This window comes from Lithobates pipiens, unplaced genomic scaffold, assembly GCF_037356315.1.
Source record: "Lithobates pipiens isolate NorthernLeopardFrog02 unplaced genomic scaffold, aLitPip1_a1.2 Scaffold_28, whole genome shotgun sequence".
NCBI classification, from domain to species: domain Eukaryota; kingdom Metazoa; phylum Chordata; class Amphibia; order Anura; family Ranidae; genus Lithobates; species Lithobates pipiens.
Genome location: NW_027507789.1, coordinates 211177003 through 211204403, shown reverse-complemented (window position 1 = coordinate 211204403; position 27401 = coordinate 211177003). Strand labels below are relative to the sequence as shown.

The window sequence follows — 27401 nt, the reverse complement described above, 5'->3', positions numbered from 1 at the left end:
GGGCTGCTGCTCCTCGTTCCAGCTACTCTTTGCTCCGGGGCAATTGCTTCTTCTCCTGGCTGAACAGGAAGTGGGTCCTGAGACCCGATGGGTCGGTTGAGGAGAATCGGGAAGACAATAGAGAATATTAATTCGCTATTGTCTCACAACTGGATGGGCTCAGGGCGCAGTGCCCTGCTTCCAAAGCCTACCCTTTTTGTAAGCCAAATAGAGCCCCAGGCTCTAATCGTTCTTCTTCAAAAAATAATAATAATCCCCATTAATTGGGGGTGGGGGGGGGGCGGCTGTGCCCCGTATGGAGGGGCCGCCACTGGTGTAGGGTAGGGTGTATAAATGGCTTATACTGGTTGTTTAGTGTAGGGTGTATCAGTCAGAATAGGTGTTTTTTTGTAGGATGTTTCAGGGTCAGATTGAGTGTTCATTGTATTATAAAGGTTACTTATTAATTATAATGTTATGATGTTTACAACAAATTACAATCTGACTACAAAATCTCCATTAGATCAACCTACTGCAAGGGCATGCATGATTGGACACAGTTTGGATAGTTTAGGTAGGTTCTCATATTATATAGTTATAAAGTTGACTGTACACAGACTTTGTGGTCAGATTCTAACGTGTATGGTAAGCTGAAGGGTCAGTTTAACATTCATTGTAGGTTGTACAGTTCAGGTTTATTTTTTGAGTATAGAACCATTTTTTTTTATTTTCCCATACTAAACGTCAAAAGAGTTTTTCAGGATTTATGGCGGCGATATAAATATCTAATAAGGATTTTTTACACTCCAATACAAGCATTCCATTCATCTAGATCAGGTGTCTCCAAACTTTCTAAACAAGGGGCCAGTTTATTGCCCTTCAGACTTCAGGAGGGGGGGGGGGGGGGGGGGGCAGGGGGGGGCAGACTGTGGCCATCGGGAGTAGAAAATGACCATCATTAGGAGGTATTGGGCTCCGTCATTGGTTTCATTGGGAGGAATTATGCCCCATTGCTGGTGTGACTGGGAGGAATTATGCCCCATCATTTGTATAATTGGGAGGAATTGTTCCCCATTGCTGGTGTCATTGGGAGGAATTGTGCCCCATAATTTTTTGTCATTGGACCCAATCATTGGTGTCATTGGGAAGAATTGTGCCCCATTGTTGGTGAAATGATAGGAATCGTGCACCATCGCTGGTGTCATTGGGAGGAATTGTGCCCTATCATTTTTTGTCATTGGGCCCAATCGTTGGTGTCATTGGGAAGAATTGTGCCCCATTGTTGGTGCCAATGATAGGAATCATGCACCATCGCTGGTGTCATTGGGAGGAATTGTGCCCCTTGGTTGGTGTCTGTGGACCCCCCAGGGCTAGATAAAAGCAAGCAACGCGCTGCATCTGGCCCCCAGGCCACAGTTTGGAGACCACTGATCTAGATAGAGAATTTCAAAGCTCAAGTAAACAAAGGGTATTAGAAGGTAATTTGGGAAGGCCAGTTTAGGGGTCCCATACAGAAAAGATCATGAGAGAACCAAGGCGGTTTAGGCTGATGTTTGATAAACTGCCTGATCTGTTGAAGAACCACAACTCCCAGCAGGCCCAGGCAAACCAATTCACATTGGGGATAACCGCTGTAGGACATATTTATTCATACAGGACTAGGTGAAAGTAGATTTGGACTTGCAGGCTCACTCCTCAGTTTCATCTTTGCCTGTTCAAGGAATTCCCGAGCGAACACCGGCTCGACCTGAGAAGAGATGGGAGAAGATCAGTAGAGATGAGGTCCCGGCGGAATGAGGCAACAGTAAGGTCATTGTGTGGTGTAGCCTGTAACAACCAATCAGATGCTTGCTTGCATTTCTTGTGCACAAAGAAACAGCAGTGGGAATGAGTGCCATGAGCAATGCCAACATTTTTCCTGTGCACCAACCCCATTAAATGTCTTCAGCTGCATTTCGCTAGCCACAATGCGGATAGACAAATCTCCTGCTGTGGCTAATGTATTAGGATGCCTGAACAGCTGCATCTGGTTGGATGCAGCTGCTGTTCGGCTGACAGTTTTCTGCCCGACACCTTCAAATTTTCAGTTGAGCGATGAGTAGGGGGGTGGCTGACGCCCACCCACTGAGCGTCTTTCCTGAGGAACAGTCTGAAATTTGATCGGTGTATGACCAGCTTTAGGAAACAATACACGGGAACCCTTTTTGTAATCACTGCAACATGAGTTGTGGCAATGTGAACTGTTCCATTGCCTGCAATGGGGTGCGACTTGTCGGGCCATTTGGAACTGTCAAATCGCATGACAAGTTGCATCGGCGTGGATGGGGGCTTAACCACTTGCCGACCATCCCATAGCAGACTTACCGCTACAAGGTGGCAGCAGGGTCACGTATGTGTATATTATATACATCATCCTGCATTTCCGGGTATAGGATGCACATGCGGGAGCCGATCAATGGGCCCAATGTCCTCCAGCGCCCACTGATCTTTCATTACACAGGCAGAACGGTAGCCTGCCTATGTAAACAAGGCAGATTTCCATTCTGTCCGTATGGAAGGCATCAATCTTGTGTTCCATTAGTACAAGCACCCCCCCCCCCAGTAGTAAAACACTGGTCAGGCACACATTTAACCCTTTGATTGTTCCTGATGTTAACCGCTTCCTGGCCAGTGTCACTAGTACAGTGACAGTGAACATTTTTAGCACTGATCACTGGCTCCCACAAAAGTGTCAGTGTCTGATTTGTCCACCGCAATATCATAGTCCTGCTATAAGTTGCTGGACGCCACCATTACTAGTAAAAAATAAATAAAAATTCCATAATTTTATCCCATAGTTTATAGACGCTATAACTTTTGCGCAAACCAATCAATATACGTTTATTGGGATTGTTTATTTATTTATTTTTACCAAAAATATGTAGCATAATACATATTGGCCTAAATCGATGAACAAATTAGATTTTTACATTTTTTTTTTTTATTAGATTTGCTTGTTCGCTATAAGGTCGCTGAACGCCGCCATTACTAGTAAAAAATAAATAAAAATTCCATAATTTTATCCCATAGTTTGTAGACGCTATAACTTTTGCGCAAACCAATCAATATATGTTTATTGGGATTTTTTTTTTTTTTAAATATACAGTATAATACATACAAATTTGATTAAAAAAATTTTTTTTATTAGATGTGTTTGTTTGCTATAAGTCGCTGATCGCTGCCATTATTAGTAAAAGATAAATAAAAATTCCATAATTTTATCCCATAGTTTGTAGACGCTATAACTTTTGCGCAAACCAATCAAAATACGTTTATTGGGGGGGTTTTTTTACCAAAAATATGTAGCAGAATACATATTGGCCTAAATTGATGAACAAATTCGAGTTTTTTTAAAAAAAAATATTAGAAAAGTAAAAAATATAATATATATTTTTTTTAAATTGTCGTTTTTTTTTTTTTTTTTATAGCGCAAAAAATAACTGCAGGCGATCAAATACCACCAAAGAAAGCTCTGTTTGTGGGGAAAAAAAAGGACATCAATTTTATTTGGGTGCAGCATCGCAGGACAGCGCAATTTTTACACAGTGCCGCAAAAAATGGCCTGGTCAGGAAGGGGAGGGGGGGGTAAATCTTGCCCCCTGCTGAGCCACAGCTGGAGATCTGGAATTAGCAAAGGTCGTGGTCCCTGCTATTGATTTGACATTGCAGAAGACACATAGGGCCTCTGCAGAGAGACCGCTACTTCCACACAGAGAGAAAATACAAATTTTCACAGCAAGGGGGCAGGCTTTGCTACTCAAGCTGTGGCAACTACTATTTTTCACAAGGATGTCAGCCGTGGCAGTTGACGTTTTTCCTTCTAGCACAGGCCACCTAGAAATATGGAAGCTGGGCGGTTGCTATAGCCAGCACAATTTTTTATTTATTTTTTTCCTCATCCTGTTTTTCCAGCTGTTCTTTTATATGTACGCATTGCTAAATGGTGTTTGTTTGTTGTTTGTTTTTTTCCTACAACCCTACAGCTTGCAGGTGGTGCCATCATACTCACGTGTGCTGTTATCAGTTTGTTGGGGTTGCCAGATGACTCGGGGTATTCCTCTCCAAAGCACAGCTGGATCTGGTACTGGGGTTCTGGACCTTTGTGTGTCATGAACATTTCCATTTCTAGAACAGAGAGGCAGACCGGTAAGCTAACACCTTTCAAGAAGAAGACGGTGGACCTAAATGATCAAGGTTTCTGCAAAAAAAACAGTTCTGTTATTGGCAATCCTGTAAGTTTTTTTTTTCTTTGATTCCTCAACTTTAGGTTGAGCAACAAAAGGGATAAGATGATTGGTTGCTGCTATACTCATGTGTGCTATAATTAGTTTGCTGGAGTTGTCCAATGACTAAAGGGGGCCTCTCTGAAGGGGAGACATGCTCTTTAAATCTCAGCTTCCACACAGATGCCTTCAGGGCCCCAGGGCAAGAAACCATGAAGGGGCCCCCCGATCCCTGACCAGGGCCCTCCCCACTGATCCCAGGGCCCTTTACTGCCACAGTGGGACCCTTTTATTATGGTCCTGCAGCGCCCCACCTTCTTGCCGCCTTTGAGACACCTGCAGAGGAGGAATGCCAGAGAGCCAAGTGCGACCTTTGCGACCCTGGTGTAAGTTTTTTTTTGTACAATTTATTTATTTTTATTCTTTTTTAAGAGAGCATGTCTCCCCTTCAGAGAGGCCTGCCCTTAGTCATTGGACAACTCCAACAAACTAATTATAGCACACATGAGTATAGCAGCAACCAATCATCTTATCCCTTTTGTTGCTCAACCTAAAGTTGAGGAATGAAAGAAAAAAACTTACAGGATTTTTTGGGCTTTGGTGAAATATCTGGGGTCTAAACAGACCCCTGATGTCTCACTTTTGAGACAGAGAAAGGGTCTGAGGACAGATTCATCAGTCCCTTTCTCTGCAGTCTCAGCTGCAAAGAATGAATAAACAGGAATAGCTCTGTACAGAGCTTCCCGTTCATTTATAAACTGAAGCATAGTAAACACAGCTACGCGGTACCGATCACTAACACTATTTAATAGAACAAGGGAGGGGCTGGTAAATGACACATTTACCGACCCCTGCCCTGCTCTCAAATCTGACAGATCCCCAGCAGCAGCCAGTGGGAGGGCAAGGGCAGCAGACAGGGATAGGGAGGCAGCGGGAGAGGCATGCAGAGGAATCAATGCCTCCATTTTCCTCCTGCAGTTGATTAATGTTTGCGGGAAGAAGAGGAGGAGAAGCGGGCATTCATTGGCTACATTGCTGTTCCTCTACATGCCGCCGCCCTCCTATCCAGTACATGGGGGCTGCACGGGCCCCCTGGTGCATAGGGTCAGGTCGCAATGCGACCCCTGTTCGTATGCCCCTGCTTCCACACCTTACCAAAAGGTCCAACAGCTCCACGTCCTACAATTTGAAGTAGTGGTCCCAGTGACAGGCTGAGAGGCCACTGCTTAGAATTTTGTAATGCCTTAGCAGTGACAGGTTTCAGTCAGACCAATGAAGCTGCAAAGCAAGCTGTGTCTGCTGTGCTTTCATTTAAGCTAATGCATATATATCTGGGAATCGATGCCATTATTTAAATGCTTATTTGTATAACAATTGTGTCAGGGCCTGGATCACTTGCTGGTGGCAGTGTGGTTTCCTGGGCGGAGGGTTGTAATTTCAGTGTCCACCAGCGGGTGTCTCCCAGCAGATTCCAGTAACCAGTGTCCATCTGATGCTGGCTGCTGGAAAGGTATCTAGGTCCTCCACTTTTAGTGCCCTTTTGCTCGCTGCCTGATACTACTAGCTGTTATCCTGTTCCTGCTCCCTCCCTGTACTCTGTATCCTGTTGGCTTTTACCTGCTCTTCCTTGTTCTTGATCTCAGTTTTGGTTCCCTTTTCCCATCTGCTCCCTGAACCTCCATATGTTGTACAGTGTATATAGTTAGTTGTTAGGCTTTCTGTTTGTTAGTTAGTAGTCAGGTATTGGATCACTGGGTTCTTGGTTCACTTGTATTTTTATATGTTGCTGTGTGCTGGTGTTTGGGTGGTCTTTGTTTCACTGTAAATCTCTTAAAGTGATTGTAAAGGCTCTTTTTCCTTTCTTTTTGAAATAAAAATACTTCCCTCCTCTGTGCAGTTGGATTTGCACAGAGCAGCCCAGATCCTCCTCTTCTTGGGTCCCTCTTCTGCTCTCCTCGCCCCTCCCTGTGGTGAGTGCCCCCTCAGCCAGCAGCTTGCTACAGGGGGCACCCAAGCCGAGTCAGAGCTCCATGTATCCATTATGACACAGAGCCCCGACCCGGCCCTGTCCCCTCTCTCCCCTGACTGGCTGGCTGATTTTGATTGACAGCCGCGGGAGCCAATGGCGCCGCTGGTGTGTCTCTATCAGGAGGAGGGTCTGGGACAGCTAAGACACTTGTGAACATCGCTGCAGAGAGATGGGGCTCAGGTAAGTGATTAGGGGGTGCTGGGGGGAGCTGCTGCACACAGAAGGTTTTATATCTTAATGCATAGAATGCATTAAGATGAAAAACCTTCTGCCTTTACAACTCCTTTAAGGTATACACAGCCTGGTCCCCATCTCCTGTGTGTAGCCACGCAGATCTGGCCATCCCTGCTGCTGATTCCTGACAAATTGTCTGTGTTGTAGAGAGGCGAGCCCATACTACTGCTTATTTTAGCAGTTTAAAGAGGAAGTAAATTTCCTCTGCTGACATTTACCTCTAGGTATGCCTATAATAAGTGAACAGATCTCCTAAACGTGTACCGTTTTCAGAGATATTTACATTGCATGCAGCCAGTGACATCACTGGCACATGCTCTCTGGGTGCCGTTCCTTCCGATCTGTGAACAGGGGCTCACAGGCGCATGCCAATCACCGCGCTGGAGCATGCAAATCACCGCGCTGGAGCCTGCAAATCCGGAAGAAGCTCCAGGGAAAATTTCAGCCATCTCAGCGGTGTGTGGGCGCCACTAAGCTTCGTTCTAAGGTAAGCATTTCATGAGCTAGTTCACCACAAAGTCCTTTTCTGTCTTACCACCAAAAGAAAGCTCTATTTCCGAGGAAAAAAAGCACCAATTTTATTTGGGTACAGCGTCGCAGTTAAAACGACCATATTGCAAAAAAAAATGGCCTGGTCAATAAGGGGGTAAATCCTTCAGGGGCTGAAGTGGTTAAATAAAAGACAGTTTTTATGGCTGAATCAAAATTTCACAAATTCTTCCAGGCCATGCAAACCTCTAATGCTGCGTACACACGATCGGAATTTTGGTCGGAAAAAGCTCTGATGGTTTTCCCGTCGGAATCCCGATGGGGGAATCCCGAAGCTGTCTTACCTACACACGGTCACACCAAATTCCGACCGCCAAGAACGCGGTGACGTACAACACGTACGACAGGACTAGAAAAAGGAAGTTCAATACCTAGTAGCCAATAGCTTCCATCTCGTAGTTGAATCTGAGAATGCGTGAATTTTTGCGCGTCGGAATTACATACAAACGATCGGAAGTTTTTTCCACATGCTATCATTTTTTTGCTGGTGGGAATTCGGCCAGCTAAATTCCGATGGAGCATACACACGGTCGCATTTTCCGAAAAGCTCTCATCGGTCTTTTGCTGGCTGAAATTCTGATCGTGTGTACTCGGCATAAGATATATAGTGTGTGTGTGTGTGTATATATATATATATATATATATATATGTATGTGTGTGTGTGTGTGTGTAATATAGATATATCTACACAGAATTTAAAAACAAGTTTAACCCCTTGCTGCCGATCGTACGCAGATGTGCGTACTCGGCTTCCGGGGGTTATACCGGGATGATGCCCGCACCTGCAGGCATCATCCCGGTACCGTTTTTCTGAGCTGGCGATTGGGTTCGAGCCATAACAACCGATGTGGCTAAAAGCTGCTCGGCTGTTATGCCGTAGGAGCGGGAGGGGACGTCCCACCGCCTCCCGCCGCTCTTACCGGTGCTCCCGTTCAATCAGGAGCACCGATGCACGATCCACCACTTTATCTGCTTCGTTCTAGTCTCCTAATTGTAAACACGGAAGCGAAGTCATGACGTCACTCCCGGTTTACTCGGCTGCCAATGGCGCCGGATTTAAAAATATATACACTATTCAGAATCGCCGAAAACAGCGATCTGAATACTTTGAAGTGTAAAGGAGAGATTGGGGGTCTTTTAGACCCCTGATCCCTGCATAAAGAGTACCTGTCACCACCTATTATTGTCACAAGGGATGTTTACATTCCTTGTGACAGCAATAAAAGTGATCAAAAGTTTTTTTTTTTTTTTTTTTTTTTTAATTTATTAATTTTAAAATAAATAAGAAAACATTTTTTTAAAGCGTCGCCGCGAGCTCGCGCAGCAAAGAAAACGCATACGGAAGTCGCGCCCGCATATGTAAACGGTGTTCAAATCACACATGTGAGGTATCGCCACGATCGTCAGGACGAGAGCAATAATTCCAGCACTAGACCTCCTCTGTAACTCTAACCTGGTAACTGGAAAAAAAAATTTAAAGCGTCACCTATTGATATTTTTAGGTACCGTAGTTTGTTGTCATTCCACGAGTGCGTGCAATTATAAAGCGTGACATGTTTGGTATCTATTTACTCAGGGTAACATCATCTTTCACATTATGCAAAAAAATTGGGCTAATTTTACTGTTTCATTTTTTTTAAATTCATGAAAATGTCCCTTTTCCCAAAAAGTGGCGTTTAAAACACCGCTGCGCAAATACCGTGTGACATAAAATATTGCAACAATCTCCGTTTTATTCTCTAGAGTCTCTGCTAAAAGAATATATATATATATATATAATGTTTGGGGGTTCCAAGTAATTTTCTAGCAAAAAATATGGATTTTAACTTGTAAACACCAAATGTCAAAAATAGGCTTAGTCATGAAAGGGTTAAAAAAAAGGCTAAAATCGACCCTAAGCCATTACAGCTCCCCTTTAGGTCAGCTCCTCACCTGTCATGAATTGTTCTGTGTCCAGCACCTTGCAGGTCTTCTCTCTCTCCAGTTTGTTGGGTTGATCTTTGTGCGGGGCTGAGGGGCTACTCCAATATACTCGTACTTGGCACTGCCTCTTTATAAACACCCCTTCCGGGGCCACCCACAGTAGCACCCCTTTGTCCAGGTGCTGAAGCAGCTTTTTGAGCACCTGGTAGACCCCGGGTTTCAGGATACCCATCACTTCTTGGGGAGAAGGGAAGGGGATTTCCTCCAACAGGATAGGTGAATACGGGCTGTAATCCCACTGGCACGATGACTGGGAGGCAATGCGGCAACCTTCAGCAGTTTTTGTGGTGACCTCAGTCACCAGCTTGCCCTGGTAGTACAGGCGTATGTGAAGCCAGTAATCTGCCATAAAAAAAGAAAAAGAATAAAATACATACCAACCATAACAAAGTCAAAGTTTAAAGTACATTTACACCATTAATGAACAAGATTTAGTTTGCCAAATCACTGTGTAACATAGACAATTTTTATTTATTTTTTTATTTCAAATAAAATTGTTATTTTCCCCTCTTTTCCTCCTTTTGTTACATCTCAGTGTCACTCAAATAAAGTAAAAAAAAAAGTCAAAATGTGGCTAAAGATCAATTTCCAAAAACTCTGTATGCATAAAGGTACCGACATCCCATTTCGTTTGAAAAATAGTATAGTACAGGATAGGGGATTTTAAAGGTACATATTTCATATATACACTACAACGTGTTATTATAAAAATACAAAAAATGTCTCTTCATTTATACACAACACTCCAATAAAATGGATATGTCAGGTCACCTTGAGGCGAGGTGACAGATGCACACCGTAGGGATAAGGAGTGCACCGCAAGGTTGTGGACCCTACAGCTGACTGCTGCGGACGGGAGACAGGTCCCACTAGGGTTAGAGCGTAACATTCCCTGGGGCGCGGAGTCTAAGAGCCAGCAGGTGTTCACCAGCGCCTCTGGTGGTGAGGATGGATTTGGCTGCAACTGGCTCCAGGTCGCGACCCCCAGGGTCCCCCAGCTCACACCCACAGTAGGCAACAGGAGGATAGGGATGGTGAGGGACAAAGCCAAGGTCGGGGCCACAAGCAGACAAGAATAGTCGGGTACACGCCAAAAGGTCAGGATCACAGGCAAACAAGGATAGTTAAGACACGCCAAAGTCGGTAACGGAAAACAGTAGCAGAGCACACGGCAGGAAACAGGAAGCTAACACACAAAGGAATACACAATGGTTGATCAGCACTGATGGCCTGCAGTGCACAGGTTAATATAGGGCTCCCTGATAGGGCCTGGGGTGGAGCCATGCTTAGAGGAGAGGTTTTAAAAACCACCAGGTGGAAGTGGCTGGCCTCTTAGTCTGAACACATGAGGGGAGGTAAGCAAACACAGGAAGATCACTGCATAACCATGACAGGATACAGACATATATTCAGAGTAATAGGTACAGTGGTGTGAAAAAGTGTTTGCCCCCTTCCTCATTTCCTGTTCCTTTGCATGTTTGTCACACTTAAGTGTTTCAGAACATCAAACCAATTTAAACAATAGTCAAGGACAACACAAGTAAACACAAAATGCAATTTGTAAATGAAGGTGTTTATTATTAAAGGTGAAAAAAAATCCAAACCATCATGGCCCTGTGTGAAAAAGTGAATGCCCCCCTTGTTAAAACATACTATAACTGTGGCTGTCCACACCTGAGTTCAATTTCTCTAGCCACACCCAGGCCTGATTATTGCCACACCTGTTCACAATCAAGGCATCACTTAAATAGGAGCTGCTTGACACAGTAAGGTCCACCAGAAGATCCTTAAAAGCTACACATCATGCCGAGACCCAAAGAAATTCAGGAACAATTGAGAAAGAAAGTAATTGAGATCTATCAGTCTGGAAAGGGTTATAAAGCCATTTCCAAAGCTTTGGGAATCCAGCGAACCACAGTGAGAGCCATTATCCACAAATGGCGAAGACATGGAACAGTGGTGAACCTTCCCAGGAGTGGCCGGCCGCCCAAAATTACCCCAAGAGCTCAGCAACGACTCATCCAAGAGGTCACAAAAGACCCCACAACAACGTCCAAGGAACTGCAGGCCTCACTTGCCTCAGTTAAGGTCAGCGTTCATGCCTCCACCATCAGGAAAAGACTGGGCAAAAATGGCCTGCATGGCAGAGTTCCAAGGAGAAAACCACTGCTGAGCAAAAAGAACATCAAAGCTCATCTCAATTTCTCCACAACACATCTTGATGATCCCCAAGACTTTTGGGACAACATTCTGTGGACCGATGAGACAAAAGTGGAACTCTTTGGAAGGTGTGTGTCCAAGTATATCTGGCGTAGAAGGAACACTGCATTTCATAAAAAGAACATTATACATACAGTAAAATATGGTGGTGGTAGTGTGATGGTCTGGGGCTGTTTTGCTGCTTCAGGACCTGGAAGACTTGCCGTGATAAAAGGAACTATGAATTCTGCTGTCTACCAAGAGATCCTGAAGGAGAATGTCCGACCATCTGTTCGTGTACTCAAGCTGAAACGAACTTGGGTTCTGCAGCAGGACAATGATCCTAAACACACCAGCAAGTCCACCACCGAATGGCTGAAGAAAAACAAAATGAAGACTTTGGAGTGGCCTAGCCAAAGTCCTGACCTAAATCCCATTGAGATGTTGTGGTATGACCTTAAAAAGGCCGTTCATGCTCGAAAACCCTCTAATGTAACTGAATTAGGACAATTCTGCAAAGATGAGTGGGCCAAAATTCCTCCAGGACGCTGTAAAAGCCTCATTGCACGTTATCGCAAACGCTTGGTTGCAGTTGTTGCTGCTAAGGGTGGCCCAACCAGTTATTAGGTTTAGGGGGCAATCACTTTTTCACACAGGGCCATGATGGTTTGGATTTTTTTTCACCTTTAATAATAAACACCTTCATTTACAAATTGCATTTTGTGTTTACTTGTGTTGTCCTTGACTATTGTTTAAATTGGTTTGATGTTCCGAAACACTTAAGTGTGACAAACATGCAAAGGAACAGGAAATGAGGAAGGGGGCAAACACTTTTTCACACCACTGTATATACACAGAATCCCTATTAGCGACACCGTTAAATGCTGCAATTCCATACTTAAAATACTGCGTCCAAAAACTTCTACATGTTTCGCCAAAACGGCTTCATCAGGAAAAATGGACGAAGTTGTTCAAAAGTAATTTTTAGATAAATTCTGATATAGATTCTCAACCTTTGGTGTATAGAAAAGAAAGAAAATACAAATCAATAAAATACACATAAACATAAACAGCATTAGATCAATCCGAAGTGGCCACATGAAACCCCACTGGGGACATCCATAATGGACATAATCTCCCATTGTAATCTACCGGTGGGGTTTCATGTGGCCACTTCGGATTGATCTAATGCTGTTTATGTTTATATGTATTTTATTGATTTGTATTTTCTTTCTTTTCTATACACCAAAGGTTGAGAATCTATATCAGAATTTATCTAAAAATTACTTTTGAACAACTTCGTCCATTTTTCCTGATGAAGCAGTTTTTGGGGAAACATGTAGAAGTTTTTGGACACAGTATTTTAAGTATGGAATTGTAGCATTTAACGGTGTCGCTAATAAGGATTCTGTGTATATACCTATGACTCTGAATATATGCCTGTATCCATTTTATTGGAGTGTTGTGTATAAATAAAGAGACGTTTTTTTATAATAACACATTGTAGTGTATATCTGAAATATGTACCTTTAAAATCCCCTATCCTGTACTATACTATTTTTCTAAAGTAAAAAAAACAAAAAAACAAAGTGATGTGTTGCACCACTCCCTGCCAAGGCTCATATTGCCAGTTGCCCACATGGTAAACGCTGTATTTTACCATGCTGGCTACTGTGAATATAGCCACAATGAAAGCTATGGATTTAGAAATGTCTTTTCTACAGGTACTTTATTTAGCACTATCAATTTAAGCAGCACTTTACACATATATTCTACATTCACATCAGCACTTGCCCTTGAGGAGCTTACAATCTAATCTCATATTCATACATACACATACTAGGGGCAATTTAGATCTTTTTAACTCTTGAAATGTCTTAAGAGTTTTTTTTTTTATTTTGTTTTTTTAATAGCAAAAAGTACAAAAAAAAGATTTAATAGCAAAAAGTACAAAATATTGCATTTTTTTTTTAATTCTCGCACTTTTTTTGTTTATAGCGCAAAAAATATATAAACCGCAGAGATGATCAAATACCACCAAAAGCAAGCTCTATTCGTGGGAAAAAAAGATGTCAATTTTGTTTGGATACAGCGTCGCACGACCGCACAATTGTCAGTTAAAGCGACGCAGTGCCGTATTGAAAAAAATGCTCTGGTCATTGAGCAACCAAATCTTCCAGGGGGTGAAGTGGTTAAGACTCATGCTTACCTAGGTGGATGCAGCATTGGTCCCCCATCGGCTCTGACACCGAGAACCTGAGCGATCGCACACCGCTGATCACTCGGTTCTCAGAGCTACCTAAGCATAGAGCTGATGACTGTCAGTAACAGCTCTCCGCTCTGCCCCCTCCTCGCTCACTGGAGCGCTGGGCTGTGGAGGGGGCGGCTGGCTCAGGCTCTCAGTGGCTCACTAAAAGGCTGAGCCAGGTGTCAGTCCAAGGATCTGGCGGATCCTGACTTTATTTTCGGGATATCGCGGTGCCTGGACCGACTTCTGTGACATCAGCAGAGAGTGGACTTCAGCCTGCTCTCTGGTGAAAACGGGTCACAGGAGTGCAAAACGAACTGCCCTCCTGTGACCCACAGGACAGGTACAGTCAAACAAGCTTTGGCTGTACTTCTCCTTTAAACATATTAAAGCTTATATAAGATTTAAAGCGGAGTTCCGCACAATTTTTTTTTTTTTTTTTAAAGTCAGCCGCTACAAATACTGCAGCTTCTGACTTTTAAAATATGTACACTTACCTGTCCAGGGCACCCGTGATGTTGCTTGGCTGTCGGCTGCTGCCGCTGCCATCTTCGGTAAGGGAATCAGGAACTGAAGTCTTGCAGCTTCACTTGCCGGTTCCCTACTGCGCATGCGCGAGTCGCACTGCGCAATCCGGATGGTCCCTGCTGTCTCTGGGACCCGTGTGTTTTCCAGCAGACTGCGGGGAGGAAGAGGTGTAGACTCCAGCAGGATCTATGCCCGGAAGTGGGTGTAAATATCTATTATACAGGTATCTGCACCCCCCTTCCCCCTGAAAGGTGGCACCAGACACCAGAAGGGGGGGGGATGGTTCCCGAAAAGCGGAGGTTCCATTTTTGTGTGAACCTCCACTTTAAGTGATTGGATTTACATAAAACTTAAAGCAGTAGTAAACCGCCTCCTGCAGCGTTATGCCATAATGTGCTAGTATGCACTGCATACTAGCACATTACAACAGACCAACCTGCACACAGAGCCTTCATGGCTCCCACCTTCACTCGACCCTGGGCACGGAGCTCTGAAGGTACAGCACGGGTATGCCGTCCCCTCAAAGCGCATGTGCCGGTGACGTCACCGGCTGCACCCTATGTGAATGTCTTCTAAACGGTGCAAGTTAGAGATATTCCCTGTACCTACAGGTAAGCCTTATTATAGGCCTACCTGTAGGCTCAAGTTAAAAAGTGGACTTTACTACCACTCTAACGATCCAAGCAGTAGTTGAGAAATGGCTCCTATGAGGGCTTTCCATCTAACAAAACTACGGACACATTCAGCCAATCAGAAATGCAATGACTACTTTGCTGTACCTGTTCAAACATAGATAAAGATATAAAAAAAAAAAAATAGATAAAGATAAAAATAAAAAATAAAATAGATAAAGTTAAAAAAAAAATAGATAAAGATTAAAAAAATAAAAAAAGATAAAGATAAAAAAATTTAATAAAAACATAGATAAACATAAAAGAAAAAAACGTAGATAAAGATGCTGCTCTACAACAGTTGTGAATATTCTGATATGTCAGGACAGGCTCGCTAGCATGCCCACAGCCAATGACAACAAAGGTGATGTACTGACCTGAAGACGAGGATGACAGCTGCACAAATGCTTCTTGTTCTGATATTTCTGCCACTTTATGGTCACTATGGGGGTCCTTCACATTGGGTGCACCTGATGCCCCTTCTCGGGGGGAACAAAAGTAACTGAATTAATGAAAGAAAAAAGGAGCAGTTCCAGAACTGACAAGTCCTCCTGGTGGGAAATGGCTGAATTGGCAACCTATCAAACGTAAAGCTTATCTCTAGGCAAACCAACTAAATGCATACCTGGGAGCAGTGCCCGGACAAGGGCATTCAGTGTCCAACGCGAAGATGCCAAACTGCATCCCCCCAACCCTACACCAACCAGGGGGAGAAGGATGTAGGATGCAGCACACTGCCCTGAAACATGTAACATTCTATCCCACAGCAATATATAGGGATGTAGAAAGTAACGAGGCCTGTGTCCAGGATCATAAGTTGGGGCCTCCTGGGCAAGAAAAAGAAAGTGTGACAATTTCTGGGTGTGGGTTTTATTGCACTGAATATTGGTCGTGGTTACAATAGAAGCAGGGGTTCAGTAGTAAGTGATGCGGGGGTTCTCTGGTCAGTAGTAGGTAATGCAGAGTTCAGATGTCAGTAGTAAGTGACGCAGAGATCAGTATTAAATGATGCAGAGATCAGTAGTAGGTGACGCACAGATCAGTTGTAGGTGAAGCAGAGATTAGTAGTAAGTGATGCAGAGATCAGTTGTAGGTGACGCAGAGATCAGTAGTAGGTGACTCACAGATCAGTTGTAGGTGACGCAGAGATTAGTAGTAAGTGATGCAGAGATCAGTAGTAAGTGATGCAGAGATCAGTAGTAAGTGACGCAGAACTCAGTAGTAAGTGACGCAGAGATCAGTTGTAGGTGATGCAGAGATCAGTTGTAGGTGACGCAGAGATCAGTAGTAAGTGATGCGGTGTTCTCAGGTAAGTAGTAGGTAATGCAGAGTCCGATGTCAGTAGTAAGTGACACAGAGATCAGTTGTAGGTGACGCAGAGATCAGTAGTAAGTGATGCGGGGTTCTCAGGTCAGTAGTAGGTAATGCAGAGTCCGATGTCAGTAGTAAGTGACGCAGAGATCAGTATTAACTGACACAGAGATCACTTGTAGGTGATGCAGAGATCAGTAGTAAGTGACGCAGAGATCAGTAGTAAGTGATGCAGGGTTCTCAGGTCAGTAGTAGGTAATGCAGAGTTCAGATGTAGTATTAAGTGATGCAGAGCTCAGTATTAAGTGACGCAGAGATCAGTAGTAGGTGACACACAGATCAGTTGTAGGTGACGCAGAGATCAGTAGTAAGTGACGCAGAGATCAGTTGTAGGTGACGCAGAGATCAGTTGTAGGTGACGCAGAGATCAGTTGTAGGTGACGCAGAGATCAGTAGTAAGTGACGCAGAGATCAGTAGTAAGTGATGCGGGGTTCTCAGGTCAGTAGTAGGTAATGCAGAGTCCGATGTCAGTAGTAAGTGACGCAGAGATCACTTGTAGGTGATGCAGAGATCAGTAGTAAGTGACGCAGAGATCAGTAGTAAGTAATGCGGGGGTTCTCAGGTCAGTAGTAGGTAATGCAGAGTTCAGATGTCAGTAGTAAGTGACGCAGAGATCAGTATTAAGTGACGCAGAGATCGGTAGTAGGTGACGCAGAGATAAGTTGTAGGTGACGCAGAGGTCAGTTGTAGGTGGCGCAGAGGTCAGTTGTAGGTGACGCAGAGATCAGTTGTAGGTGACGCAGAGATCAGTTGTAGGTGACGCAGAGATCAGTTGTAGGTGACGCAGAGATCAGTAGTAGGTGACGCAGAGATCAGTAGTAGATGATGCAGAGATCAGTAGTAAGTGACGCAGAGAGATCAGTTGTAAGTGACACAGAGATCAGTAGTAGGTGACGCAGAGATCAGTTGTAAGTGACGCAGAGATCAGTAGTAAGTGACGCAGAGATCAGTTGTAGGTGACGCAGAGATCAGTTGTAGGTGACGCAGAGATCAGTTGTAGGTGACGCAGAGATCAGTAGTAAGTGACGCAGAGATCAGTAGTAAGTGATGCAGGGTTCTCAGGTCAGTAGTAGGTAATGCAGAGTCCGATGTCAGTAGTAAGTGACGCAGAGATCACTTGTAGGTGATGCTGCAGAGATCAGTAGTAAGTGACGCAGAGATCAGTAGTAAGTGATGCGGGGGTTCTCAGGTCAGTAGTAGGTAATGCAGAGTTCAGATGTCAGTAGTAAGTGACGCAGAGATCAGTATTAAGTGACGCAGAGATCAGTAGTAGGTAACGCACAGATCAGTTGTAGGTGGCGCAGAGGTCAGTTGTAGGTGGCGCAGAGGTCAGTTGTAGGTGACGCACAGATCAGTTGTAGGTGACGCAGAGGTCAGTTGTAGGTGGCGCAGAGGTCAGTTGTAGGTGACGCAGAGATCAGTTGTAGGTGACGCAGAGATCAGTTGTAGGTGACGCAGAGATCAGTAGTAGGTGACACAGAGATCAGTAGTAGGTAATGCAGAGATCAGTTGTAGGTGACGCAGAGATCAGTTGTAGGTGACGCAGAGGTCAGTTGTAGGTGACGCAGAGATCAGTTGTAGGTGATGCAGAGGTCAGTAGTAGGTGATGCAGAGATCAGTAGTAAGTGACGCAGAGATCAGTTGTAGGTGACACAGAGATCAGTAGTAGGTGACGCAGAGATCAGTTGTAAGTGACGCAGAGATCAGTTGTAAGTGACGCAGAAATCAGTTGTAGGTGATGCACAGATCAGTAGAAAGTGACGCAGAGATCAGTAGTAGGTGATGCAGAACTCAGTTGTAGGTGATGCACAGATCAGTAGAAAGTGACGCAGAGATCAGTAGTAGGTGATGCAGAGTTCACAGGTCAATAGCGAGGTAGGAGCTCCTGATAAAGACCAATATGTAACCCAACTACAAAAAAAAAACTTATTGGAGTTCAACAACTTGCTCCCCCCAACATTCTATTAATAATACATGAAATATAAAGAATTAAGTAAGTGAGGCTAAGGCTGCCGTCACCATTGAAATATAGCATATACAAAGTATTGGGACGCCTGCCTTTACACACACATGAACTTTAATGGCACCCCAGTCTTAGTCCGTATGGTCCAATATTGAGTTGGCCCATCCTCTGCAGCTATAACAGCTTCAACTCTTCTGGGAAGGCTGTCCACAAGGTTTAGGAGGGTGTCTATGGGAATGTTTGGTCATTCTTCCAGAAGAGCATTTGTGAGGTCAGGCACTGATGTTGGGCGAGAAGGCATGGGGTTGTTTTTCAGGGGTTGGGTTTGGCCCCTTAGTTCCAGTGAAGGGAACTCTTAAGGTGTCAGCATATCAAGACAATTTCATGCTCCCAACTTTGTGGGAACGGTTTGGGGACGGCCCCTTCCTGTTCCAACATGACTGCAAACCAGTGCACAAAGCAAGGTCCATAGAGACGTGGATGAGAGAGTTTAGGGTGGAGGAACTTGACTGACCTGCACAGAGTCATGACCTCAAACCTTCACAGACCTGCCTCCTGATTGGCGGTTATTAACTTTAGTGTGATAATAGCAAAAATACATTTGCTATGGTCAGACAACTGGGTGGGCTCGGGGCGCACACTTTTTTGAAGCCTATTAGAGCCTGGGGCTCTAATCGGGTGCTTAAAAAAAAAAAAAAACAACCCCCTGCATTGGAATCCATGGTCCGGCGCCACTGATATGTAGATCAGGCGGACGGACGCACGGATAGGGGAGGCAGCGCCTGTGCGTCCTCTATGGAGGGGCCGCCACTGCTGAGATCACAGATGAGGTCGCCAGTTGGTTCTGCTCACCCTCACCTCTTCTACTTGGCGGGAGTACATTTTTTGTCTCTGCCAGCGCCTGTTCTGCCCAATTTCTCCCACCCACATCAGGTTGTTGTTGGAGGGAGGTAAGAGTAGAATGCTCCCTCCAGCAGCTGTTGCAGTCCCGCTCTGTGCTCCGTTCTCCAGCAGCATGGAGGGGGGCTCTGGGGGGTGGCTGGTGAACTACAAGAGGTTTTTCACCTCAATCCATTCTATGACGTGAGGGTTTACAACTCCTTTAAGAAGTGATCACATCCCCTCTGTTCTCAACTGCGTAAAAAGCTTAGAGAGAGCTAGCCCCCCCCCCTCCAAAAAAGATTACAAATCCCTACACACCTGTATCTGTTGAGATCTGGTGGCTTTCCAACCTCAGTATTTTTGGTGGAGTATCGCTGTCTGAAAATCCTTCTCTCTTCGGTTCCACAATCTATAAGATAAGTAAAAAGAAAATTAAAATGAAAGAAACTTAAAGAAAATGCCAAATTGTACAGAAGATTACGAATGTAATTGTAGAGGAAAATCACCTGAAGTTTGTCTTCTGGAGAGCTTGGAGGGCATTCGTTGGCCGGGCTCATAGACCTTTCTTTGTATGGATCATCTGTAATACCAAGGAGCCGTCACAACACCGCTCTACTCTAATGGGTTTGTTAATAGAGAACATTTAAAAAATATATCTAAGCTGAATTTTAAGCCCCATACACACTATCAGTTTTTCTGCTGAGTTTTTCCTTCAGATTTACCAAAACCATATAATATGAGGTCAAACCTTAGGAGTTTCAATGTGTATGCAATCAGGCAGGCCCTTCTACTACATGGTTTTGGTAAATCTGAAGGAAAAACTCAGCAGAAAATCTGATAGTGTGTATGGGGCTTTAGGGACAAAGCACTAGCAATTTTGTTCAGCCAGTCTTGTGATCTAGACACCATTGCTAAGACAATAGAGGTAGGTAGATCTCCTTGTAGACTTCTCTAGCGCTCTAGGTGCAGCCTGTACTTGGAAAATGAAGGTGTAGCACACTGATAATCCCTCCCCTGCCACCAAGATATCCCCTCACTTCCTGTCCAGGTGATGGATGTCAGACAAAATGTGAGAGGTAATCTATCCAACCAGGTCATGAACAATACTGAAAATCCTGACAGTAGTAACTCTTACCCACTATATATCGAAAGTAAAGACTGGAATTTAACACTAATGCCCCATACACACGGTCGGACATGGCCGAAAACTTGTGTTGCATACACATGGTCACGAGGTGACGTCAAACACGTACGTCGGGACTATAAACGGGCCAGTAGCCAATAGCTTTCGTCTCTTAGTTTATTCTGAGCATGCGTGGCACTTTGTCCATCAGAATTGTCTACACACGATCGGAATTTATGCGATCGGATTTTGTTGTCGGAAAATTTTAGATCCTGCTCTCAAACTTTGTGCGTCGGAAAATCCAACGGAAAAAGTCAGATGGAGCCCACGCACGGTCGGATTTTCCGACAACACAATCCGATCGCACATTTTCCATCAGAGAATCAGACCTTGTGTATGTGGCATTACAGTAGTCAAGTGGTGATACTCTCATGGTTATCTGCTGTGTCAGGGCTGAGGGAATCACAGGACTGGCTGAACAGAATTGCCAATATTGTGTATGCAGCTATTTGGTTGTAGTTCAGCATTATCTGAGCATTATCTGCATGTTACAGCCTGACTCTATACTCCAGGCTGGTCACAGGAGATCACAGGACCTTCCTCTTGTCCATATACAGTAAATTGCTTACTGCTACTGTCTTGTGGCTCGGACACAATCCTGTAGATTTTGTAGGGTTCTCCTGCATCCTGACAGCTCTCCGGGACCTCCTGGAAATCAGGGCTCTTGTTGAGTGCGCATCTGAGTCTGGTCTTCCATACAGAAGGATCTGCCTTTGAAGACCCTTCTCTGAACTTCCCCTTATACATCGCCCAGGCCTGTAGAAGCAATAAAGACATGACTACAGTGGTCTGAGGACTTTTTTTTTATGTTTTGAGAGCTACATAAAAATAAATACCATATGCTGAAAAGGCTGCAATATTTTAGCTCTCAGTTCCATCATTAATAGTTTTGATATTCACACTCAAGATAAAATGCTGGAGCACTGATCACATGATCTTTCTCTGATCCTGTCATTGGCATACATCATGTGGTTCACCTTTTCATTTTTGTGGTGACCGTGTAAATCTGGTACTTCTAAAGTGCTGGGGTTGGCCTACCTTAAATAAAGCTGCATCTTCTTCCTCACTATAGTTCTGTTTGGAAGCGTGCTTCCATGGGATCCTGAACCTTGTCTTCTGCTCGTCCTCCCAGTGAAGGCCGGGGTACTTTCCGCTGTCGATCTGAAGTATCAGCCACTCTTTTAGTCTTAGAGGATGGGCAGGCTTCGTATACATCTGGACAAAGTGTCTGAATTCTTCAGCTATACTCATTTAGGACACTGAAATGACAAAAAGAACAAGGAGGTAATCTAGGTTTCTAGAGGCCTTTGCCCAGCAGTCCTTCATCCTAGCACGTAAAATCGTAAACCTCAGTATAAAAAATGTTGATGGACAAGTAAAAACACATGGGTGACTTGAATAACTGATCCTGAAAACTCTAGTTGCCTGGCCATTGTGCCAAACCTCTGGCTTCAACCCTTTAAATCAGGGGTTGTCAACTTATGAGCTAAAGGGGACCTCAAATGCGACCCCTGACATCACCAGAGGGCCACACCTAATGTATAATATATGTAATATAAGAAAATAAACCGCATTTGAGTACAAAATAATCTAATATAAAGGCCGCAGCTCTAAGTGAGATACGCACACTCAAAAACAATAGTAAAATTTCAAAAGCTGCGCCAAAAAGACCATATATACTAACTACCCAAAAAAATTGAAAAAATTATGAAATGTTATAAATAAATATCACATTCCATACAGATTCAATGAAAAAAATAACAAAAATTGTGATTTATCTGCTTAAGAGGAAGGAACAAACAAAGTTCCTTCCTCTTAAGCAGATAAATCATAATATACAGTGCCTTGCAAAAGTATTCGGCCCCCTTGAACTTTTCAACCTTTTGCCACATTTCAGGCTTCAAACATAAAGATATAAAAATTTAATTTTTTGTGAAGAATCACCAACAAGTGGGACACAATTGTGAAGTGGAACGAAATCTATTGGATAATTTAAACTTTTTTAGCAAATAAAAAACTGAAAAGTGGTGCGTGCAAAATTATTCAGCCCCTTTACTTTCAGTGCAGCAAACTCACTCCAGAAGTTCAGCGAGGATCTCTGAATGATCTCTGAATGATCCAATGTTGTCCTAAATGACTGATTGTGATAAATAGAATCCACCTGTGTGTAATCAAGTCTCTGTATAAATGCACCTGCTCTGTGATAGTCTCAGGATTCTGTTGAAAGCGCAGAGAGCATCATGAAGACCGAGGAACACACCAGGCAGGTCCGTAGTACTGTTGTGGAGAAGTTTAAAGCCGGATTTGGATACAAAAATGTTTCCCAAGCTTTAAACATCCCAAGGAGCACTGTGCAAGCGATCATTTTGAAATGGAAGGAGTATCAGACCACTGCAAATCTACCAAGACCTGGCCGTCCCTCTAAACTTTCAGTTCAGACAAGGAGAAGACTGATCAGAGATGCAGCCAAGAGGCCCATGATCACTCTGGATGAACTGCACAGAACTACAGCTGAGGTGGGAGAGTCTGTCCATAGGACAACAATCAGTTGTACACTGCACAAATCTGGCCTTTATGGAAGAGTGGCAAGAAGAAAGCCATTTCTCAAAGATATCCATAAAAAGTCTTGTCTAAAGTTTGCCACAAGCCACCTGGGAGACACACCAAACGTGTGGAAGAAGGTGCTCTGGTCAGATGAAACCAAAATCCAACTTTTTGCCCACAATGCAAAATGATATGTTTGGCGTAAAAGCAACACAGCTCATCACCCTCAACACACCATCCCCATTGTCAAACATGGTGGTGGCAGCATCATGGTTTGGGCCTGCTTTTCTTCAGCAGGGACAAGGAAGATGGTTAAAATTGAGGGGAAGATGGATGCAGCCAAATAGAGGACCATTCTGGATGAAAACCTGTTGGAGTCTGCAAAAGACCTGAAACTGGGACGGAGATTTATCTTCCAACAAGACAATGATCCCAAACATACAGCAAAATCTACAAAGGAATGGTTCACGAATAAACGTATCCAGGTGTTAGAATGGCCAAGTCAAAGTCCAGACCTGAATCCAATCGAGAATCTGTGGAAAGAGCTGAAAACTGCTGTTCAAACGCTCTCCATCCAACCTCACTGAGCTCCAGCTGTTTTGCAAGGAAGAATGGGCAAGAATTTCAGTCTCTCGATGTGCAAAACTGATAGAGACATACCCCAAGCGACTTGCAGCTGTAATCGCAGCAAAAGGTGGCTCTACAAAGTATTAACGCAAGGGGGCCGAATAATTTTGCACGCCCCACTTTTCATTTTTTTATTAGTTAAAAAAGTTTCAAAAATCCAATAGATTTCGTTCCACTTCACAATTGTGTCCCACTTGTTGGTGATTCTTCACAAAAAATAAAAATTTTATATCTTTATGTTTGAAGCCTGAAATGTGGCAAAAGGTTGAAAAGTTCAAGGGGGCCGAATACTTTCGCAAAGGCACTGTATGTAATGCCCGAGAGGACTGTCAGAGACTGGAGACCTAATAGAGGAGATGAGGGTCAGAGAGTGAGGACAGGATACAATGTTGGCTGGGGGACATGCTGCAGAAGACAATACGAAATAGGGAACATGTTACATGAGGCTAGTAGAGGGCAGTGCTATCATTGTTCCCACTACAGACTGCTGAGGTCCGAGGACCGCATATCATATACCAAAAGGTTGCAGGTTGAGCACCAGGGCTTTAACCACATGCAGACTGCCCCATTGCAAAAATAGTGCACCAGGGCAGCCGCTCTGCGCTGGATCACGCACATGTACCTGATTCGTGTGTGTGTGCCCACTGGCCCATCTGTGCTGTGATTCGGTACAGCACAAGTTGGTCAGCGGGCCCCGGCCATAAATCAGTGGCTTAGCCAATCACAGTACAGAGCCCTGTGTTTACTAACAACACAGGGCTTTATACAAACAATAGCAATGTGGCAGTCTTTTTTCTCAACCACATCAACAACCACATCGTTCAGTAAAAACCGCACATATTACACTTGTTAGTTAGTTAGTTAACACTTTAATTGGCCCTAGATGTCAACCCCTTCCCAGCCAGTGTCTTTAATACCAGTGGCGGCCGGTGGTCTTTTTTTTTTTTTAGGGGGGCGGCTTCCCCTTCTCCTGCTCTCCACGGGCATGGCGGACAGCTTCCGTTTCCTCCCTCCTCGGCGGCCAATTGGGATTCTTCTCTTTTTGGCCAATCAGAAAACGGGTCTCAATACCCATTTTTTTTTTTTTGGGGGGGGGGGGGCATGCAAGGGGGTATTTAGCGAAAAGTGACATGCAAGATTCCACCATGGCCTGGAATGGCATTGTTAAATTTTAGTATTGATGCAATTCCATATTAGTTTCATCCAATATCCAATGGTAATACACATTCTTTTGGCAACAAGACTGATGGTTTTGAGGAATAGGGAAACAAATATGTCACCTAGCTTTCTCCATACCCTTGAGCTGGTACACACACATATTGTTCCTATAAGCTTATGTGGACTTCCAGCAAAGGGGGCCTATGGAGTGACAGCCAAACAATGGCATCCATGGATGAGTTGGTATTCTCCTGACATTCTCTGCCGATGACCCAGCGATAAGGATTGTTTACAGAGATGATGTTATTTATCAAGATCAGTAAAAAGCTGGCCGTATATATTATACACTTTTCTTATTCAATTTCCTTTAGAAACTTCAACTATGTAGTGCAAGGACCTGCCTGGTTGCATACACATTGAACGTGTTTTTCGGTTCGACTTCATATTATATGATTTTGGTAACTCTAAAGAAAATTATTAACTTCTACGACATCTTTCTGGTTTCTGACTCTCACCTGTTCCCTAGTTATTTGCTTTAGAGCTGTTCGTTTTTTGTAGTCTATTTGTTTATTTATTTTTGTTTTTCTTTCCCATAGACCTGGTTATTTATGATCAATGAAACCTATTAATTGGATACGAAACTTAAATATTGCACATACAGTGGTGTGAAAAAGTGTTTGCCCCCTTCCTCATTTCCTGTTCCTTTGCATGTTTGTCACATTTAAGCGTTTCGGAACATCAAACCGATTTAAACAATAGTCAGGGACAACACAAGTAAACACAAAATGCAATTTGTAAATGAAGGTGTTTATTATTAAAGGTGAAAAAAAATCCAAACCATCATGGCCCTGTGTGAAAAAGTGATTGCCCCCTAAACCTAATAACTGGTTGGGCCACCCTTAGCAGCAACAACTGCAACCAAGCGTTTGCGATAACGTGCAATGAGGCTTTTACAGCGTCCTGGAGGAATTTTGGCCCACTCATCTTTGCAGAATTGTCCTAATTCAGTTACATTAGAGGGTTTTCGAGCATGAACGGCCTTTTTAAGGTCATACCACAACATCTCAATAGGATTCAGGTCAGGACTTTGGCTAGGCCACTCCAAAGTCTTCATTTTGTTTTTCTTCAGCCATTCGGTGGTGGACTTGCTGGTGTGTTTAGGATGATTGTCCTGCTGCAGAACCCAAGTTCGTTTCAGCTTGAGTACACGAACAGATGGTCGGACATTCTCCTTCAGGATCTCTTGGTAGACAGCAGAATTCATAGTTCCTTTTATCACGGCAAGTCTTCCAGGTCCTGAAGCAGCAAAACAGCCCCAGACCATCACACTACCACCACCATATTTTACTGTTGGTATAATGTTCTTTTTATGAAATGCAGTGTTCCTTCTACGCCAGATATACTTGGACACACACCTTCCAAAGAGTTCCACTTTTGTCTCATCGGTCCACAGAATGTTGTCCCAAAAGTCTTGGGGATCATCAAGATGTGTTGTGGAGAAATTGAGATGAGCTTTGATGTTCTTTTTGCTCAGCAGTGGTTTTCTCCTTGGAACTTTGCCATGCAGGCCATTTTTGGCCAGTCTTTTCCTGATGGTGGAGGCATGAACGCTGACCTTAACTGAGGCAAGTGAGGCCTGCAGTTCCTTGGACGTTGGTGTGGGGTCTTTTGTGACCTCTTGGATGAGTCGTCGCTGAGCTCTTGGGGTAATTTTGGGCGGCCGGCCACTCCTGGGAAGGTTCACCACTGTTCCATGTCTTCGCCATTTGTGGATAATGGCTCTCACTGTGGTTCGCTGGATTCCCAAAGCTTTGGAAATGGCTTTATAACCCTTTCCAGACTGATAGATCTCAATTACTTTCTTTCTCAATTGTTCCTGAATTTCTTTGGGTCTCGGCATGATGTGTAGCTTTTAAGGATCTTCTGGTGGACCTTACTGTGTCAAGCAGCTCCTATTTAAGTGATGCCTGTGAACAGGTGTGGCAATAATCAGGCCTGGGTGTGGCTAGAGAAATTGAACTCAGGTGTGGACAACCACAGTTATAGTATGTTTTAACAAGGGGGGCAATCACTTTTTCACACAGGGCCATGATGGTTTGGATTTTTTTTCACCTTTAATAATAAACACCTTCATTTACAAATTGCATTTTGTGTTTACTTGTGTTGTCCTTGACTATTGTTTAACCACTTGACCACTGGGCACTTAAACACCCTTAATAACCAGACCAATTTTCAGCTTTCGGTGCTCTCGCATTTTGAATGACAATTACTCAGTCATGCAACACTGGACCTATATGAAATTTTTGTCCTTTTTTTCACACAAATTGAGCTTTCTTTTGGTGGTATTTAATCACCACTGGGTTTTTTATTTTTTGTGCTATAAAAGAAAAAATACAGAAAATTCTGTAAAAAAATGAATTTTTCTTTGTTTCTGTTAGAAAATTTAGCAGATTAGTAATTTTTTCTTCATAAATTTTGGCCAAAATTTATACCACTACATATCTTTGGTAAAAATAAGTACAAATTGGTGGATATTATTTGGTCTTTGTGAAAGTTATAGAGTCCACAAGCTATGGTGCCAATATCTGAAAATTGATCACACCTGAAGTACTGACGGCCTATTTCAATTCTTGAGACCCTAACATGCCAGAAAAGTACAAATACCCCCCAAATGACCCCTTTTTGGAAAGAAGACATTCCAAGGTATTTAGTAAGAGGCATGATGAGTTTTTTGAAGTTGTAATTTTTTCCCACAATTCTTTGCAAAATCAAGATTCTTTTTACTTTTTTTTTTTTTTCACAAAATTGTCATATTATCAGGTTATTTCTCACACACAGCATATGCATACCACAAATTACACCTCAAAACACATTCTGCTATTACTCCCGAGTATGGCGAAACCACATGTGTGAGACTTTTACACAGTGTGGCCACATACAGAGGCCCAACATGCAGGGAGCGCCATCAGGCGTTCTGGAGCACCCAGGAC

At 43.7% G+C, this 27401-nt stretch overlaps 1 protein-coding gene across 4 annotated transcripts in view; it reads right to left on the bottom strand.

The window, feature by feature from the left end:
- Positions 1-937: 937 nt before the first annotated feature.
- LOC143936116 (interferon regulatory factor 4-like) overlaps positions 938-27401 on the bottom strand; it is a 64013-nt gene continuing 37549 nt past the window's right edge. For 2 of the 4 annotated variants that reach the window (XM_077460466.1, XM_077460467.1), the window contains exons 2-9: positions 21121-21341; positions 20652-20838; positions 19406-19479; positions 19218-19308; positions 15060-15161; positions 8986-9378; positions 4028-4143; positions 938-1726 (exon numbers count right to left, since the gene is read on the bottom strand). In XM_077460466.1, coding sequence (XP_077316592.1) covers positions 1628-1726; positions 4028-4143; positions 8986-9378; positions 15060-15161; positions 19218-19308; positions 19406-19479; positions 20652-20838; positions 21121-21333 — 1275 coding nt within the window. In that variant the 5' untranslated portion in view covers positions 21334-21341 and the 3' untranslated portion in view covers positions 938-1627. Of the gene's footprint in view, positions 1727-4027; positions 4217-8985; positions 9379-15059; positions 15162-19217; positions 19309-19405; positions 19480-20651; positions 20839-21120; positions 21342-27401 lie in introns of those variants that run through there. The other 2 variants (XM_077460468.1, XM_077460469.1) reach the window with 2 other exon arrangements.